Raw genomic sequence first — 14,952 nt, 5'->3', positions numbered from 1 at the left:
CAAGGGTCTTTGGGTAAAGGAATCAGTAATCACAGTAATGGATCTTGCTCTCTGGAAGCCAGTGAGGTGCATAGCCCTGAAATCCATGTGTTGCTCTATACTGGAAATCACCAGCCGTTCACGTCAGGATATTTGTCTTACAGAGCCAAGGAAGCAGAGCATCTGAAACAAGATCTGCATGAAGCCAGAGAGGCTGAACGGAAAGCGAAGCAGAAACTCTTAGACATAACCAGGCTTAATTATCCTGTAAGTTTCTGCTCTACTGGGCACCCCTTCATCTTCAGAGACAGTCAGATGTTGATTGCATTTTTATAGCCCCATCAAGCTGAGTAGTAGCATGTCTGTATCCAGCTGGGGGACAAACACCTATAGGACTAACTGATGCTTAAACACAGGGTAGCTGGGATGGAAGTTGTATTTGTTCAGGGCAGTGAGTCAGGATGATAAGAAAGGTGAGACAAAAGTGAAAAACAGGACTAGTGTTGGGACCTAGGGAGCAGATTGTCTTGCCTGTGTTCATGTCTAATGCTGACTCTGTGCCGTCTCAGGCAATGCTTTGTTGAGGTGGTTGTACAGAGCCAGCTGTATTGTCCTGGCATCTGAGTTGCCCATGAGTGTCTTTAGGCAAAGCTGATGAAGCTCTCTCCATCAGGAAGGCAGAACTAAGGCTGTGTGCCACAACTCTCTCTTCTGCCTCCAGTCTTGCTGAGAATGGATTTTGCCGAAATAGAAATTAACATTGCAACCAGGATACTTGGATGTGTGGGTTGTTGAACTTCAGCATTTCTTCTGATGCCAGTCAGGCAGGGGGGAAGGGCTGCAGGAGCATCTGTGTGTCTCAGAACCCATAGGTAACTTATGAAATCACAGAATGGTTTAGGTTGGAAGGGACCTTAGAGATCATGTAGCTCAGCATGGCATTCTTGCAGAAGCTGAGGAGATAAACCCGAAATCACGCAATCAGCAGCCCGCCCACCGCCTGTCAGCCTCGACCACGAGGAGGAGGCTTCGCCCTGCGTCCAAAAAGCTCCCGAAAGAGCTTTTCGTCGGCCTTTCCAGCTACAGATCCCTCACCCAGCGCAGTCTTACCTGCCCTGGAGCCGGTCTCTGCCGCACCCAACACGGGTTTTCTCCCAACAGCCTGGTCACCAAGAAGAAGAAGGAGCTGTGCGCGGACCCCCAGGCGCCTTGGGTGCAGGCACATCTGAAGCACTTCCAGACCCTGAAGAACTGACCCATCCCTCCTGCCACCCGCCATGTCCCCGGTGCTGCCCCCAGCGGGCTTGTCTTCCAGCCCCAGGCACGCCAGAGAGTACTTGAACTGCAGCCTTCTTCAACAGAAAGTTTATTCTATTTAACTTATTTCAGTTAAAGTAATTATTTTTTGTTAATAAAAAGGAAAATTAAATAATGAACTTATAGTAGGGATTTCTTGATGTGGCCCAGCGAGGCAGTTGGGTGTCAAGATGTCAGAGGACACGGGCCTCTTATTGCTCGGATGACGCACCTGGAGCCGCGGCGCTGCGTGAAGGTCCTGCGCCGGAGGGGCTGGAGTCCTGGCCGGCTGCAGCGAGGGGCAGGGAGATGATGAGCACAACCAGCCCAAGCCAAACTCCCTCCCTCCCCAGACCACAGCCCCGCGCCTGTCTGCTGGTCTCGGGCGGCTGTGGTGGCCACTTGGCCCTGGGGACCCCGTCCCCATGCATGCACCACTCACCTTTGTCTATCTCCCTGCAGTCACTGCACTGCCAGGACTCGGCATTTGCTTCCATGCCGGAGCAGCGCCGGTGGGTCCCTTGGGAAGCACAGGAGCCGCAGAGAAGAAGTCTCCAGGGCCTGGGGGAGCAAAGGGAGCAACTGCCACCAAATTCCCCCGAGCTGTGGGCTGCCAGCCCTGGTGCTGTGCAGAGCCCACCTCCACCCTGCTCCCCCCTGGCAGCTGGGGCTGAGCTGCCCACAGGCACCCTGCGCCATTCGCCCGCTTGGCACCCCAGGGAACCTCCATCCCTGCCCAAAGCCGGAGAGGAAGGCATCGTCTGCTCGCTGGGGCTACGGGGACCGGGGTCACTGACACTCACCCATTCTCCTCTGCCTCCTGCCGTCCTGCCGGGCAGAGGCACTCCTCAGCATCACAGGAGCTGTGCTGTTCATACAGGTCTTCAAAGGTCCTGTCCAACTCCCAGGCAGCATCCCTGTGGGAGTAGAGGAGTGCTCAGCCCTGGAGTCCTGGGGACACCCCGCCATAACCCAAGGAGGCAAGAGAGGGGCGTCCAGATCATCACAGAGGGGGAGTGAGAGAGAGGTGATGGCACCAACCTGTCAGGGATTTTTATGCCCAGGCGAAACATCTCCTCCTGGAATGTGGCCATGTCCTGGCACAGTGGGCAGCGGAAATGGTGCAGAGCAGAAGACAGTGCCTGGCCCTGGGGCAGAGATGGCACCAGCATCAGTGGCAGCGGGGTCCCATTTGCTCCCTCAGAGCTGGGTGATGGGGTGATGATGAGGGTGCTCATGTCAAGGGCCTGGGGCGATGTCACCTACCTGGATGCAGCGTCGGTGGAACCAGGCGCTGGTGCAGGTGGGACACACCAGGGTGTCATAGCAGGGCCGCTCTGCCACCGCCTCCAGGCAGATGAGGCAGCTCTGGCCCTGCTGCAGTGCCCGCACCCGCTGTACCGGCCGGTGCTTCCAGCAGAATGACCTGCGTGACGGAGGTGACAGTTCAGCCCCAGCCCTCCTCCGCCCCAGCCCCAGCCCCAGTGCTGTGGGGCAGCTACACTCACTTAAACTCCCCGAAGAACTGGGAGAGGCAGCCGCGCTCGATCCCACAGGGGAAGTGGAAGATTCGGTGGCAGCGCCGGCCCTGGCAGGTGACCGATGCTCCCGGCAGCCGGCAGATGCAGCACCTCTGGGGATGGAATGGAGGTGGATGGTGTTAGTGCCACGTGCCCCCAGGGAGCCCAGTTTGCCCCCGGCCAGCACACCACGTTCTGGTGTGCCTCCTGGCCGGTGACACCGGGCCACTGCCAAATCCGCCGACCCCCCTCCAAATCCCCATCCATATAAATGGGCCTTTTTGGATGGAGGAGGATGTGGAGGTTACTTGCAGATGGCTTCCAGAGCATCCCTGGGGGATTACTGGCCTGTGCATTGCAGGACAGAGGCATGGAGACCATGGTGGGGACATATGTTCCCCTCCCTGGCCTCACCTTCTGTGCCACCCGCTTCAGTTCTTGCCGGATGTCAGGGAAGAGAAAGCCGTAGAAGCCCTCTTTGTCGGCTCCTCTCTGGATAAGACCACTGGCGTGGTACTGCAAGGGAGGAAAAGAGGGCACATGGCAGGGGCTGCCGAGGGTGCAGGGCTGGGAACTGTGGGGTGTCGGGAACCAGTGCCGGAACCAAGGGACTCACCAGGCAGTTTTCATGGATGTAGAGCCCATCCTGCTGGCACAGCTCTCCAACTATCTCAGTTTCAACGTCTGCCCGCCGGCACAGCCCACACACTGCTGGGGGACAGCCCCACCGTCACCCCCAGCACCGTGCTGCCAGGGTGCCCATGGGGGTAACGGCAGGAGCGAAATGGGAGAGAGGCTGGGGCAACTTCCTACAGCACAGGGGCCTCTGCTTGCATGGCCGGGCACCAGCCAAAATCCCCTCTGGTGGGTGCCCGTGGGGATGCTCATCACTCACTTTTCTTCTTGGGGACCTGGCGCATCCTTTTTGGCTGGGGAGGTGCACAGGAGGATCCTGCCTCCTCATCTTGGAGCCCGGCAGAATCCTGGGCAGGGGGCGACTGGGGGCGACGTCGTCGCCGTGCTCTCCTCTCCATTACTGCTCTTGACGACAGAAGGCGTTGATGGACGTGGAGACGTTGGTGTGGTTAAAGACCACCCAGGTTCTCCAGCGCCTGTGGCAAACACTGCCGCTCTTGACGACAGAGAAGGCGTTGATGGACGTGGAGACGTTGGTGTGGTTAAAGACCACCCAGGTTCTCCAGCGCCTGTGGCAAACACTGCCACGCTGGGGGCCGCAGTGCAGGGGCATTTATACGGCCTGGAGTGTTTGTGACACGGCACCGCACGCATGTATATGTCACACACATGGTCCCGCCCCTGCCCGGCAACGCCGGGTGGTGCAGCAGGACCGGACCACTGCCTCATCTGCCTGGAGGTGGTGGCAGAGCGGCCCTGCTGTGACACCCTGGTGTGTCCCACCTACACCAGCGCCTGGTTCGTCCCACCTACACCAGCGCCTGGTTCCACCGGTGCTGCATCCAGGTTGGTGGCATCTCCCAGGCCTCTGACATGAGCAGCCCTGCTGTCACCTCGTCACCCAGGTCCAGTGGAAGAGTGCCCCACTGCCACTGATGCCATCTCTGCCCCAGGGCCAGGCACTGTCTTCTGCCTTGCACCATTTCCGCTGCCCACTGTGCCAGGACATGGCCACATTCCAGGAGGAGATGTTTCGCCTGGGCATATGTGAGAGGGAGATTGACTGGTGGGCCCACTCCCTGAAAATAAAGGAACATGTTGAGGCCCCACATAAGCCAGAGGACCCTCTCCCCATCTCTCGCCCGACAGTAGAAGGGGATCTCAGAGAAGAGGGGGAATGGAAACAGGTCCCTAGTCGGCGAAGCAGGCGAATCCCCTCCCTGCCTCTCCCACCTCCCCAGTTACCCCTGCAGAACCGGTATGGAATCCTGCAGGAGGAATTGACTGTTGGAGAGGAGGATGGTACAACTAGGCAGGATGTGCCAGAAAGACCAAGTCGCCGCAAACCTGGCATCACAACTAGTTCAAGAAGGAAAAGCAGAAGGGTCATCGTTGTGGGTGACTCTCTATTGAAGGGGGCAGAGGGACCAATATGCCGTCCTGACCCGCTTCACAGGGAAGTCTGCTGCCTCCCTGGGGCACGGGTCAGGGACGTGTTGGACAAAGTTCCTGCTCTAGTCAACCCTTCTGACTATTACCCCCTTGCAGTTTTTCAGGTAGGCAGTGATGATGTATATAATACATCCAGGAAATTAAAAACAATCATAAAGGACTTTAAGACACTGGGAAAACTGGTTGAGGGATCAGGGGCACAGGTAATTTTTTCAGCAATACCCTTAGTTGCAGGAGGAAATCCTGAAAGAAATAAAAAGGCAACTGCGATAAACAAGTGGCTCAGAAACTGGTGCCATCACCGAAATTTTGGGTATTCTGAACTTAGGGAACTTTATATGGCACCGAGTCGGATAGCAACAGATGGAGTACACCTGTCTCAGAAGGGGAGAAAGATACTGGCAAGTGAGTTGGCGGCGCTTGTTGAAAGGGCTTTAAACTAGGATCGAAGGGGGAGGGGGTTAAGCGTAGGTTGAGCAGAAAAAAACTCAAAGAGAGCCTTCAACCTGCCATCTCAGCTAATAAGTCGGCCCCTTTAGGCACCCAGCTGAAGTGCCTTTACACAAATGCACGCAGCATGGGGAACAAACAAGAGGAGTTAGAGATGTGCGCACGCCTCCAGGGCTACGACATTATTGGCATCACCGAGACGTGGTGGGATGGCTCTTACGACTGGAGTGTTCGAATGGAGGGTTACAAGCTCTTCAGGAAGGACAGGCTGGGCAGAAGGGGAGGGGGTGTTGCCCTCTATGTCAAGGACCAGCTGGAATGTATGGAGCTTCACCTGGGGATGGATGAAGACAAGACAGAGAGCTTATGGGTCAGGATTAAAGGGAGCACGGGGGCAGGTGATGTTACAGTAGGAGTCTGCTACAGGCCACCAGATCAAAGTGACAGCGAGGATGTGGCCCTCTACAAACAGATAGGGGCAGCATCGCGCTCACACGCTCTGGTCCTCATGGGGGACTTCAACCACCCCGACATCTGTTGGAAGGACAACACAGCAGAGCACAGGAAATCCAGGAAGTTCTTAGAATGTGTCGACGACAACTTTCTTCTGCAAATAATAGAGGAACCAACGAGGAAAGGAGCAGTGCTGGACCTTGTCCTCACCAACAAGGAGGGGCTGGTCGGGAATGTCAAATTCAAGGGTAGCCTCGGCTGCAGTGACCATGAGATGATAGAATTCAAGATTCATAAGGCAGCAAGGAGGGTGCGCAGCAAGCTGGCTACCCTGGACTTCAAAAGAGCAGACTTTGATCTCCTGAGAGATCTGATTGGTAAGGTAGCGTGGGAAAAAGAACTGGAAGGGAGAGGGGCCCAAAAAAGCTGGGTGGTATTTAAGGATTGCCTCCTCCAAGCTCAGGAGAGGTGCATCCCAAAAAAGAAGAAATCGGGCAAAATAGCCAGTAGGCCGGCGTGGATGAACAAGGAACTGCTGGACAAACTCAGGACCAAAAAGGAGGCCTATAGAGGGTGGAGGCAGGGAAAGGTAGACTGGGAAGAATACAGAGAAGCTGTCCGAGTCACCAGAAACCTGATCAGGCAAGCAAAAGCCCAGGCAGAACTAAATCTAGCCAGGGATGTGAAAAATAACAAGAAGAACTTCTATAGATATATCAGGGATAAAAATAAGACGAGGGAAGCTGTGGGTCCCCTCCGGAAGGAAACGGGAGACCTGGTCACCCAGGATATGGATAAGGCTGAGCTACTGAATGACTTCTTTGCCTCAGTCTTCACTGGCAAGGGCCCTAACCACACTGCCCAAGTCACGGAGGGCAAGAACAGGGGCTCTGGGAATGAAGAACCACCCACAGTACAAGAAGACGAGGTTCGAGACCTCTTAAAGAACCTGAAGGTGCATAAGTCCATGGGACCTGATGAAATCCATCCACGGGTCCTGAGAGAACTGGCGGACGAAGTTGCTAAGCCCCTCTCCATCATATTTGAGAAATCGTGGCAGTCTGGTGAAGTTCCCACTGACTGGAAAAAAGGGAACATAACTCCAATATTCAAAAAAGGAAACAAAGAAGACCCGGGAAACTACAGGCCGGTCAGTCTCACCTCTGTGCCTGGCAAGATCACGGAGCAGATCCTCCTGAAATCCTTGCTAAGGCACATGGAGAATAAAGAAGTGATTGGAAACAGCCAACATGGCTTCACCAAGGGCAAATCGTGCCTGACAAATTTGGTGGCCTTTTACAATACTGCCACAGACTTGGTAGACAAGGGCAGAGCGACTGACGTCATTTACCTGGACTTATGCAAAGCATTTGACACTGTCCCGCACGACATCCTGGTCTCAAAATTGGAAACTCATGGATTCGATGGACGGACCACTCGGTGGATAGGGAACTGGCTGGATGGCCGCATCCAAAGGGTTACAATCAATGGCTCAATGTCCAGGTGGCGGCCAGTAACGAGTGGTGTTCCGCAGGGGTCGGTACTGGGACCAGTACTGTTTAACATCTTTGTCGGTGACATGGACAGTGGGATAGAGTGCACCCTCAGCAAGTTTGCTGATGACACCAAGCTCGGTGGCGCGGTTGACACGCTGGAGGGAAGGGATGCCATCCAGAGGGACCTAGACAGGCTGGAGAGGTGGGCTCGTGCAAATTGCATGAAGTTCAACCAAGCCAAGTGCAGGGTCCTGCACCTGGGACGTGGCAACCCCAGGCACAAATACAAGTTGGGTGGAGAATGGCTGGAGAGCAGCCCCGAGGAGAAGGACTTGGGAGTGCTTATGGATGAGAAGCTCAACATGAGCAGGCAGTGTGCACTGGCAGCCCAGAGAGCCAACCGTGTCCTGGGCTGCATCAGGAGAAGTGTGGCCAGCAGGTCTCGCGAGGTGATTCTGCCCCTCTACTCTGCGCTCGTGAGACCCCTCCTGGAGTACTGTGTCCAGCTTTGGAGTCCTCAACACAGAAAGGACATGGACCTGTTGGAACGGGTCCAGCGGAGGGCCACGAGGATGATCAGAGGGATGGAGCACCTCTCCTATGAAGACAGACTGAGAGAGCTGGGGTTGTTCAGCCTGGAGAAGAGAAGGCTCCGGGGAGACCTTATAACAGCCTATCAATACCTGAAGGGAGCCTACAGAAGAGCTGAAGAGGGACTCTTTGTCAGGAAGAGTGGTGACAGGACAAGGGGCAATGGTTTTAAATTGGAAGAGAAGAGATTTAGATTAGATATAAGGAAGAAATTCTTTACAGTGAGGGTGGTGAGGCACTGGAACAGGTTGCCCAGGGAAGTTGTGGATGCCCCATCCCTGGAAGTGTTCAAGGCCAGGCTGGATGGGGCTTTAAGCAACCTGCTCTAGTGAGAGGTGTCCCTGCCCATGGCAGGGGGGTTGGAACTAGATGATCTTTAAGGTCCTTTCCAACTCTAGCCATTCTATGATTCTATGATTCTATGATAAAAATCCCTGACAGGTTGGTGCCATCGCCTCTGTCTCACTCCCCCTCTGTGATGATCTGGACGCCCCTCTCTTGCCTTGGGCCCAGATGAGATGCTGCTGCAAACCCACAAATGTGGTATTGCTCATTCTGTTTCCAGATGGAGAATCAAAGGCTGGCCAGGGAGAAGCAGCTTCGAGAAGAAGCCGAGCGAGCCAAAGAGGAGCTGGAAAGGCGTCTTTTCCAGCTGGAAGATGAAGCCAGGCAGGCCAACGAGGCCCTGGTGAGTAGCACATTAGTCTGAATATTCTTGTGCTTGATGGGCTTTCTTGGTTTGGAAGCTTTTTTTTTTTTCTTATGACTCCTGTGAGACACCAGGAATTATGGCTTAGACGAGGCTAGACTGTTCCTGACCACTGGTGGAGAGGGCATGCTGGAATACCTAGGAAAACTCTGATCTGCCATAATCTCTGTTTGCTGTGAGCCATTTGCTCCCTGTATTTGGCTCGCGGTGCTTTCTTCATGAAGGAAGAAAGGAAGCAACCTTGGAGCTGAAACTGGGAGAAAGGGGCATGGTATGCTGGCAGCTGAAGGGGCCAGCTTCAGGTTTTAGTTGATATCTTTGTCCAACTCTAAGCAAATGTATCTCCTTGCTTTGTAGAAATGAAAGGAAGGAAGTTAGGCAATTCTGGACCAGAGGAGGAACACCAGGCCCTACAATTGTTTATTATACTTTTTATTTTAATGTATAATATATTTATCACTTGATCTTTTGGGAAAAGACGTCATCTTCCTGACTGTCTGCAGGGGTGATTTTGTAGATGCTAACAGGGTAACTAAGAAAAATTGTTTCTTCTTAGCTCCGATCCCAGGAAGCAGCAGAGTTACTGGCTGAGAAAGCTCAGATTGCAGAAGAAGAGGCAAAACTGCTGGCCCAGAATGCTGCAGAAGCTGAGCAAGAGCGACAGAGGCTGGAGATCACAGCTCTGAAAACCAAGGAGGAGAAACGCCTGATGGAGCAAAAGATGCGGGAGGCAGAGCTGATAGCAGTGAAGCTGGTGAAGGAGTCTGACCGGAGGTTAGATTTGCCTGACTGGGGGTTGTGTGGTCTCTACTGGGATACCTAGGTAGAGAGAGTGCGGCTTTTCTCAGAGCTAAGCCCAGGAGGGAGGGGTTGTTTCCTAAGCAACACTTAGGGACTAAGCCTTCTAGTGTCGTGTTTATTCCAGCTGGTACCAGTGGTGGTGATGCAGGTCAAGAAGTTTACAGGGGATAGGTGCAAGGCTTTAGAGTTCTTTAATATTAAAGATCCAGAATGCAGAAGCATTTTCTATTTTGCGTTATCAAAAGAGCACTGGCTACCGAGCTGTCTAAACTTACCAATCTCTATACCTTGTGAGTTAGGAAACTGTTTTAATTCATTAGTACCAAGTGATGATCTTTTGTATCCTTTTTAGATCTTTGGGAAGTGTAAACCAGGTAAACTTGTGTTGAATATAAATCCCTCTGTAAGCGTTTACGTGTTCCGTAGCACTGTGCTGCCTGAAGATGCAGAGCAGACCAGTGTTGACAGAGGATGTTTAACCTTGCTATTAAGGGCCTTCTGCTTGTTTTAGGATACTGCCAAAAAGCTTGCCAAAATAAAGAGCAGATATGTTGCACCTCTCCCCACCTCAGGGAGGATCTCTGACAGCCTGGAGAATCTGTATCAGCAGGTCATAATTGAGCCCATGGAAACTAGAAGTAGAAAAACCATGTTAATTCAGCCAGTTTGTGCAGGATTATCTTTGAAAGCATGTGTCATGCTGTGATCAATTAGTTCTCCATGCGACCATCCTTCCACAAGGGTCTTTGGGTAAAGGAATCAGTAATCACAGTAATGGATCTTGCTCTCTGGAAGCCAGTGAGGTGCATAGCCCTGAAATCCATGTGTTGCTCTATACTGGAAATCACCAGCCGTTCACGTCAGGATATTTGTCTTACAGAGCCAAGGAAGCAGAGCATCTGAAACAAGATCTGCATGAAGCCAGAGAGGCTGAACGGAAAGCGAAGCAGAAACTCTTAGACATAACCAGGCTTAATTATCCTGTAAGTTTCTGCTCTACTGGGCACCCCTTCATCTTCAGAGACAGTCAGATGTTGATTGCATTTTTATAGCCCCATCAAGCTGAGTAGTAGCATGTCTGTATCCAGCTGGGGGACAAACACCTATAGGACTAACTGATGCTTAAACACAGGGTAGCTGGGATGGAAGTTGTATTTGTTCAGGGCAGTGAGTCAGGATGATAAGAAAGGTGAGACAAAAGTGAAAAACAGGACTAGTGTTGGGACCTAGGGAGCAGATTGTCTTGCCTGTGTTCATGTCTAATGCTGACTCTGTGCCGTCTCAGGCAATGCTTTGTTGAGGTGGTTGTACAGAGCCAGCTGTATTGTCCTGGCATCTGAGTTGCCCATGAGCGTCTTTAGGCAAAGCTGATGAAGCTCTCTCCATCAGGAAGGCAGAACTAAGGCTGTGTGCCACAACTCTCTCTTCTGCCTCCAGTCTTGCTGAGAATGGATTTTGCCGAAATAGAAATTAACATTGCAACCAGGATACTTGGATGTGTGGGTTGTTGAACTTCAGCATTTCTTCTGATGCCAGTCAGGCAGGGGGGAAGGGCTGCAGGAGCATCTGTGTGTCTCAGAACCCATAGGTAACTTATGAAATCACAGAATGGTTTAGGTTGGAAGGGACCTTAGAGATCATGTAGCTCAGCATGGCATTCTTGCAGAAGCTGAGGAGATAAACCCGAAATCACGCAATCAGCAGCCCGCCCACCGCCTGTCAGCCTCGACCACGAGGAGGAGGCTTCGCCCTGCGTCCAAAAAGCTCCCGAAAGAGCTTTTCGTCGGCCTTTCCAGCTACAGATCCCTCACCCAGCGCAGTCTTACCTGCCCTGGAGCCGGTCTCTGCCGCAATGACCGTTTGTCGCCTTGATGGCTCGTTTAAATGGGGCCGCGGGAGGTGCCGGCTCCGCCCAGGCCAGTCAGCAGCCCGCCCACCGCCTGTCAGCCTCGACCACGAGGAGGAGGCTTCGCCCTGCGTCCAAAAAGCTCCCGAAAGAGCTTTTCGTCGGCCTTTCCAGCTACAGATCCCTCACCCAGCGCAGTCTTACCTGCCCTGGAGCCGGTCTCTGCCGCAATGACTGTTTGTCGCCTTGATGGCTCGTTTAAATGGGGCCGCGGGAGGTGCCGGCTCGCCCAGGCCAGTCAGCAGCCCGCCCACCGCCTGTCAGCCTCGACCACGAGGAGGAGGCTTCGCCCTGCGTCCAAAAAGCTCCCGAAAGAGCTTTTCGTTGGCCTTTCCAGCTACAGATCCCTCACCCAGCGCAGTCTTACCTGCCCTGGAGCCGGTCTCTGCCGCACCCAACACGGGTTTTCTCCCAACAGCCTGGTCACCAAGAAGAAGAAGGAGCTGTGCGCGGACCCCCAGGCGCCTTGGGTGCAGGCACATCTGAAGCACTTCCAGACCCTGAAGAACTGACCCATCCCTCCTGCCACCCGCCATGTCCCCGGTGCTGCCCCCAGCGGGCTTGTCTTCCAGCCCCAGGCACGCCAGAGAGTACTTGAACTGCAGCCTTCTTCAACAGAAAGTTTATTCTATTTAACTTATTTCAGTTAAAGTAATTATTTTTTGTTAATAAAAAGGAAAATTAAATAATGAACTTATAGTAGGGATTTCTTGATGTGGCCCAGCGAGGCAGTTGGGTGTCAAGATGTCAGAGGACACGGGCCTCTTATTGCTCGGATGACGCACCTGGAGCCGCGGCGCTGCGTGAAGGTCCTGCGCCGGAGGGGCTGGAGTCCTGGCCGGCTGCAGCGAGGGGCAGGGAGATGATGAGCACAACCAGCCCAAGCCAAACTCCCTCCCTCCCCAGACCACAGCCCCGCGCCTGTCTGCTGGTCTCGGGCGGCTGTGGTGGCCACTTGGCCCTGGGGACCCCGTCCCCATGCATGCACCACTCACCTTTGTCTATCTCCCTGCAGTCACTGCACTGCCAGGACTCGGCATTTGCTTCCATGCCGGAGCAGCGCCGGTGGGTCCCTTGGGAAGCACAGGAGCCGCAGAGAAGAAGTCTCCAGGGCCTGGGGGAGCAAAGGGAGCAACTGCCACCAAATTCCCCCGAGCTGTGGGCTGCCAGCCCTGGTGCTGTGCAGAGCCCACCTCCACCCTGCTCCCCCCTGGCAGCTGGGGCTGAGCTGCCCACAGGCACCCTGCGCCATTCGCCCGCTTGGCACCCCAGGGAACCTCCATCCCTGCCCAAAGCCGGAGAGGAAGGCATCGTCTGCTCGCTGGGGCTACGGGGACCGGGGTCACTGACACTCACCCATTCTCCTCTGCCTCCTGCCGTCCTGCCGGGCAGAGGCACTCCTCAGCATCACAGGAGCTGTGCTGTTCATACAGGTCTTCAAAGGTCCTGTCCAACTCCCAGGCAGCATCCCTGTGGGAGTAGAGGAGTGCTCAGCCCTGGAGTCCTGGGGACACCCCGCCATAACCCAAGGAGGCAAGAGAGGGGCGTCCAGATCATCACAGAGGGGGAGTGAGAGAGAGGTGATGGCACCAACCTGTCAGGGATTTTTATGCCCAGGCGAAACATCTCCTCCTGGAATGTGGCCATGTCCTGGCACAGTGGGCAGCGGAAATGGTGCAGAGCAGAAGACAGTGCCTGGCCCTGGGGCAGAGATGGCACCAGCATCAATGGCAGCGGGGTCCCATTTGCTCCCTCAGAGCTGGGTGATGGGGTGATGATGAGGGTGCTCATGTCAAGGGCCTGGGGCGATGTCACCTACCTGGATGCAGTGTCGGTGGAACCAGGCGCTGGTGCAGGTGGGACACACCAGGGTGTCATAGCAGGGCCGCTCTGCCACCGCCTCCAGGCAGATGAGGCAGCTCTGGCCCTGCTGCAGTGCCCGCACCCGCTGTACCGGCCGGTGCTTCCAGCAGAATGACCTGCGTGACGGAGGTGACAGTTCAGCCCCAGCCCTCCTCCGCCCCAGCCCCAGCCCCAGTGCTGTGGGGCAGCTACACTCACTTAAACTCCCCGAAGAACTGGGAGAGGCAGCCGCGCTCGATCCCACAGGGGAAGTGGAAGATTCGGTGGCAGCGCCGGCCCTGGCAGGTGACCGATGCTCCCGGCAGCCGGCAGATGCAGCACCTCTGGGGATGGAATGGAGGTGGATGGTGTTAGTGCCACGTGCCCCCAGGGAGCCCAGTTTGCCCCCGGCCAGCACACCACGTTCTGGTGTGCCTCCTGGCCGGTGACACCGGGCCACTGCCAAATCCGCCGACCCCCCTCCAAATCCCCATCCATATAAATGGGCCTTTTTGGATGGAGGAGGATGTGGAGGTTACTTGCAGATGGCTTCCAGAGCATCCCTGGGGGATTACTGGCCTGTGCATTGCAGGACAGAGGCATGGAGACCATGGTGGGGACATATGTTCCCCTCCCTGGCCTCACCTTCTGTGCCACCCGCTTCAGTTCTTGCCGGATGTCAGGGAAGAGAAAGCCGTAGAAGCCCTCTTTGTCGGCTCCTCTCTGGATAAGACCACTGGCGTGGTACTGCAAGGGAGGAAAAGAGGGCACATGGCAGGGGCTGCCGAGGGTGCAGGGCTGGGAACTGTGGGGTGTCGGGAACCAGTGCCGGAACCAAGGGACTCACCAGGCAGTTTTCATGGATGTAGAGCCCATCCTGCTGGCACAGCTCTCCAACTATCTCAGTTTCAACGTCTGCCCGCCGGCACAGCCCACACACTGCTGGGGGACAGCCCCACCGTCACCCCCAGCACCGTGCTGCCAGGGTGCCCATGGGGGTAACGGCAGGAGCGAAATGGGAGAGAGGCTGGGGCAACTTCCTACAGCACAGGGGCCTCTGCTTGCATGGCCGGGCACCAGCCAAAATCCCCTCTGGTGGGTGCCCGTGGGGATGCTCATCACTCACTTTTCTTCTTGGGGACCTGGCGCATCCTTTTTGGCTGGGGAGGTGCACAGGAGGATCCTGCCTCCTCATCTTGGAGCCCGGCAGAATCCTGGGCAGGGGGCGACTGGGGGCGACGTCGTCGCCGTGCTCTCCTCTCCATTACTGCTCTTGACGACAGAAGGCGTTGATGGACGTGGAGACGTTGGTGTGGTTAAAGACCACCCAGGTTCTCCAGCGCCTGTGGCAAACACTGCCGCTCTTGACGACAGAGAAGGCGTTGATGGACGTGGAGACGTTGGTGTGGTTAAAGACCACCCAGGTTCTCCAGCGCCTGTGGCAAACACTGCCGCTCTTGACAACAGAGAAGGCGTTGATGGACGTGGAGACGTTGGTGTGGTTAAAGACCACCCAGCTTCTCCAGCGCCTATGGCAAACACTGCCACGCTGGGGGCAGCAGTGCAGGGGCATTTATACGGCCTGGAGTGTTTGTGACACGGCACCGCACGCATGTATATGTCACACACATGGTCCCGCCCCTGCCCGGCAACGCCGGGTGGTGCAGCAGGACCGGACCACTGCCTCATCTGCCTGGAGGTGGTGGCAGAGCGGCCCTGCTGTGACACCCTGGTGTGTCCCACCTACACCAGCGCCTGGTTCGTCCCACCTACACCAGCGCCTGGTTCCACCGGTGCTGCATCCAGGTTGGTGGCATCTCC

At 55.3% G+C, this 14,952-nt stretch overlaps 2 protein-coding genes across 2 annotated transcripts; both read right to left on the bottom strand.

Moving 5' to 3' along the window:
* Positions 1-1,487: 1,487 nt before the first annotated feature.
* Positions 1,488-3,715, bottom strand: LOC141473367 (E3 ubiquitin-protein ligase PHF7-like). The gene is made up of 9 exons (XM_074160830.1): positions 3,691-3,715; positions 3,412-3,503; positions 3,210-3,311; positions 2,784-2,908; positions 2,542-2,701; positions 2,317-2,423; positions 2,079-2,192; positions 1,718-1,836; positions 1,488-1,612 (listed from the first exon to the last, which is right to left on the bottom strand). The coding sequence occupies exons 1-9, from the start codon at positions 3,713-3,715 to the stop codon at positions 1,488-1,490; spliced, it is 969 nt and encodes a 322-aa protein (XP_074016931.1).
* An 8,339-nt stretch (positions 3,716-12,054) lies between these two features.
* On the bottom strand, positions 12,055-14,282 carry LOC141473372 (E3 ubiquitin-protein ligase PHF7-like). Its single transcript, XM_074160836.1, has 9 exons — positions 14,258-14,282; positions 13,979-14,070; positions 13,777-13,878; positions 13,351-13,475; positions 13,109-13,268; positions 12,884-12,990; positions 12,646-12,759; positions 12,285-12,403; positions 12,055-12,179 (listed from the first exon to the last, which is right to left on the bottom strand). Exons 1-9 carry the CDS (start codon positions 14,280-14,282, stop codon positions 12,055-12,057), a joined length of 969 nt encoding a protein of 322 aa, XP_074016937.1.
* Between the last annotated feature and the right edge of the window lie 670 nt (positions 14,283-14,952).

Source organism: Numenius arquata, chromosome 18 (assembly GCF_964106895.1).
Source record: "Numenius arquata chromosome 18, bNumArq3.hap1.1, whole genome shotgun sequence".
Classification (NCBI taxonomy): Eukaryota; Metazoa; Chordata; class Aves; order Charadriiformes; family Scolopacidae; genus Numenius; species Numenius arquata.
The sequence above is the reverse complement of the archived record's forward strand: the minus strand, read 5'-3'. Positions and strand labels throughout refer to the sequence as shown.

What these genes read in the sequence shown, in the direction of transcription:
- LOC141473367 (XM_074160830.1), bottom strand. Translation starts at nt 3,715, where the DNA reads ATGCGCCAGGTCCCCAAGAAGAAAA. An exon ending in CAGTTCTTCGGGGAGTTTAA is followed by an intron (nt 2,702 to 2,783) that starts GTGAGTGTAGCT and finishes TCCGTCACGCAG; the next exon opens with GTCATTCTGCTGGAAGCACC. An exon ending in TCCACCGACGCTGCATCCAG is followed by an intron (nt 2,424 to 2,541) that starts GTAGGTGACATC and finishes TCTCTGCCCCAG; the next exon opens with GGCCAGGCACTGTCTTCTGC.
- LOC141473372 (XM_074160836.1), bottom strand. Translation starts at nt 14,282, where the DNA reads ATGCGCCAGGTCCCCAAGAAGAAAA. An exon ending in GGCATAAAAATCCCTGACAG is followed by an intron (nt 12,760 to 12,883) that starts GTTGGTGCCATC and finishes CTACTCCCACAG; the next exon opens with GGATGCTGCCTGGGAGTTGG. An exon ending in CTGCAGGGAGATAGACAAAG is followed by an intron (nt 12,180 to 12,284) that starts GTGAGTGGTGCA and finishes GGAGGGAGGGAG; the next exon opens with TTTGGCTTGGGCTGGTTGTG.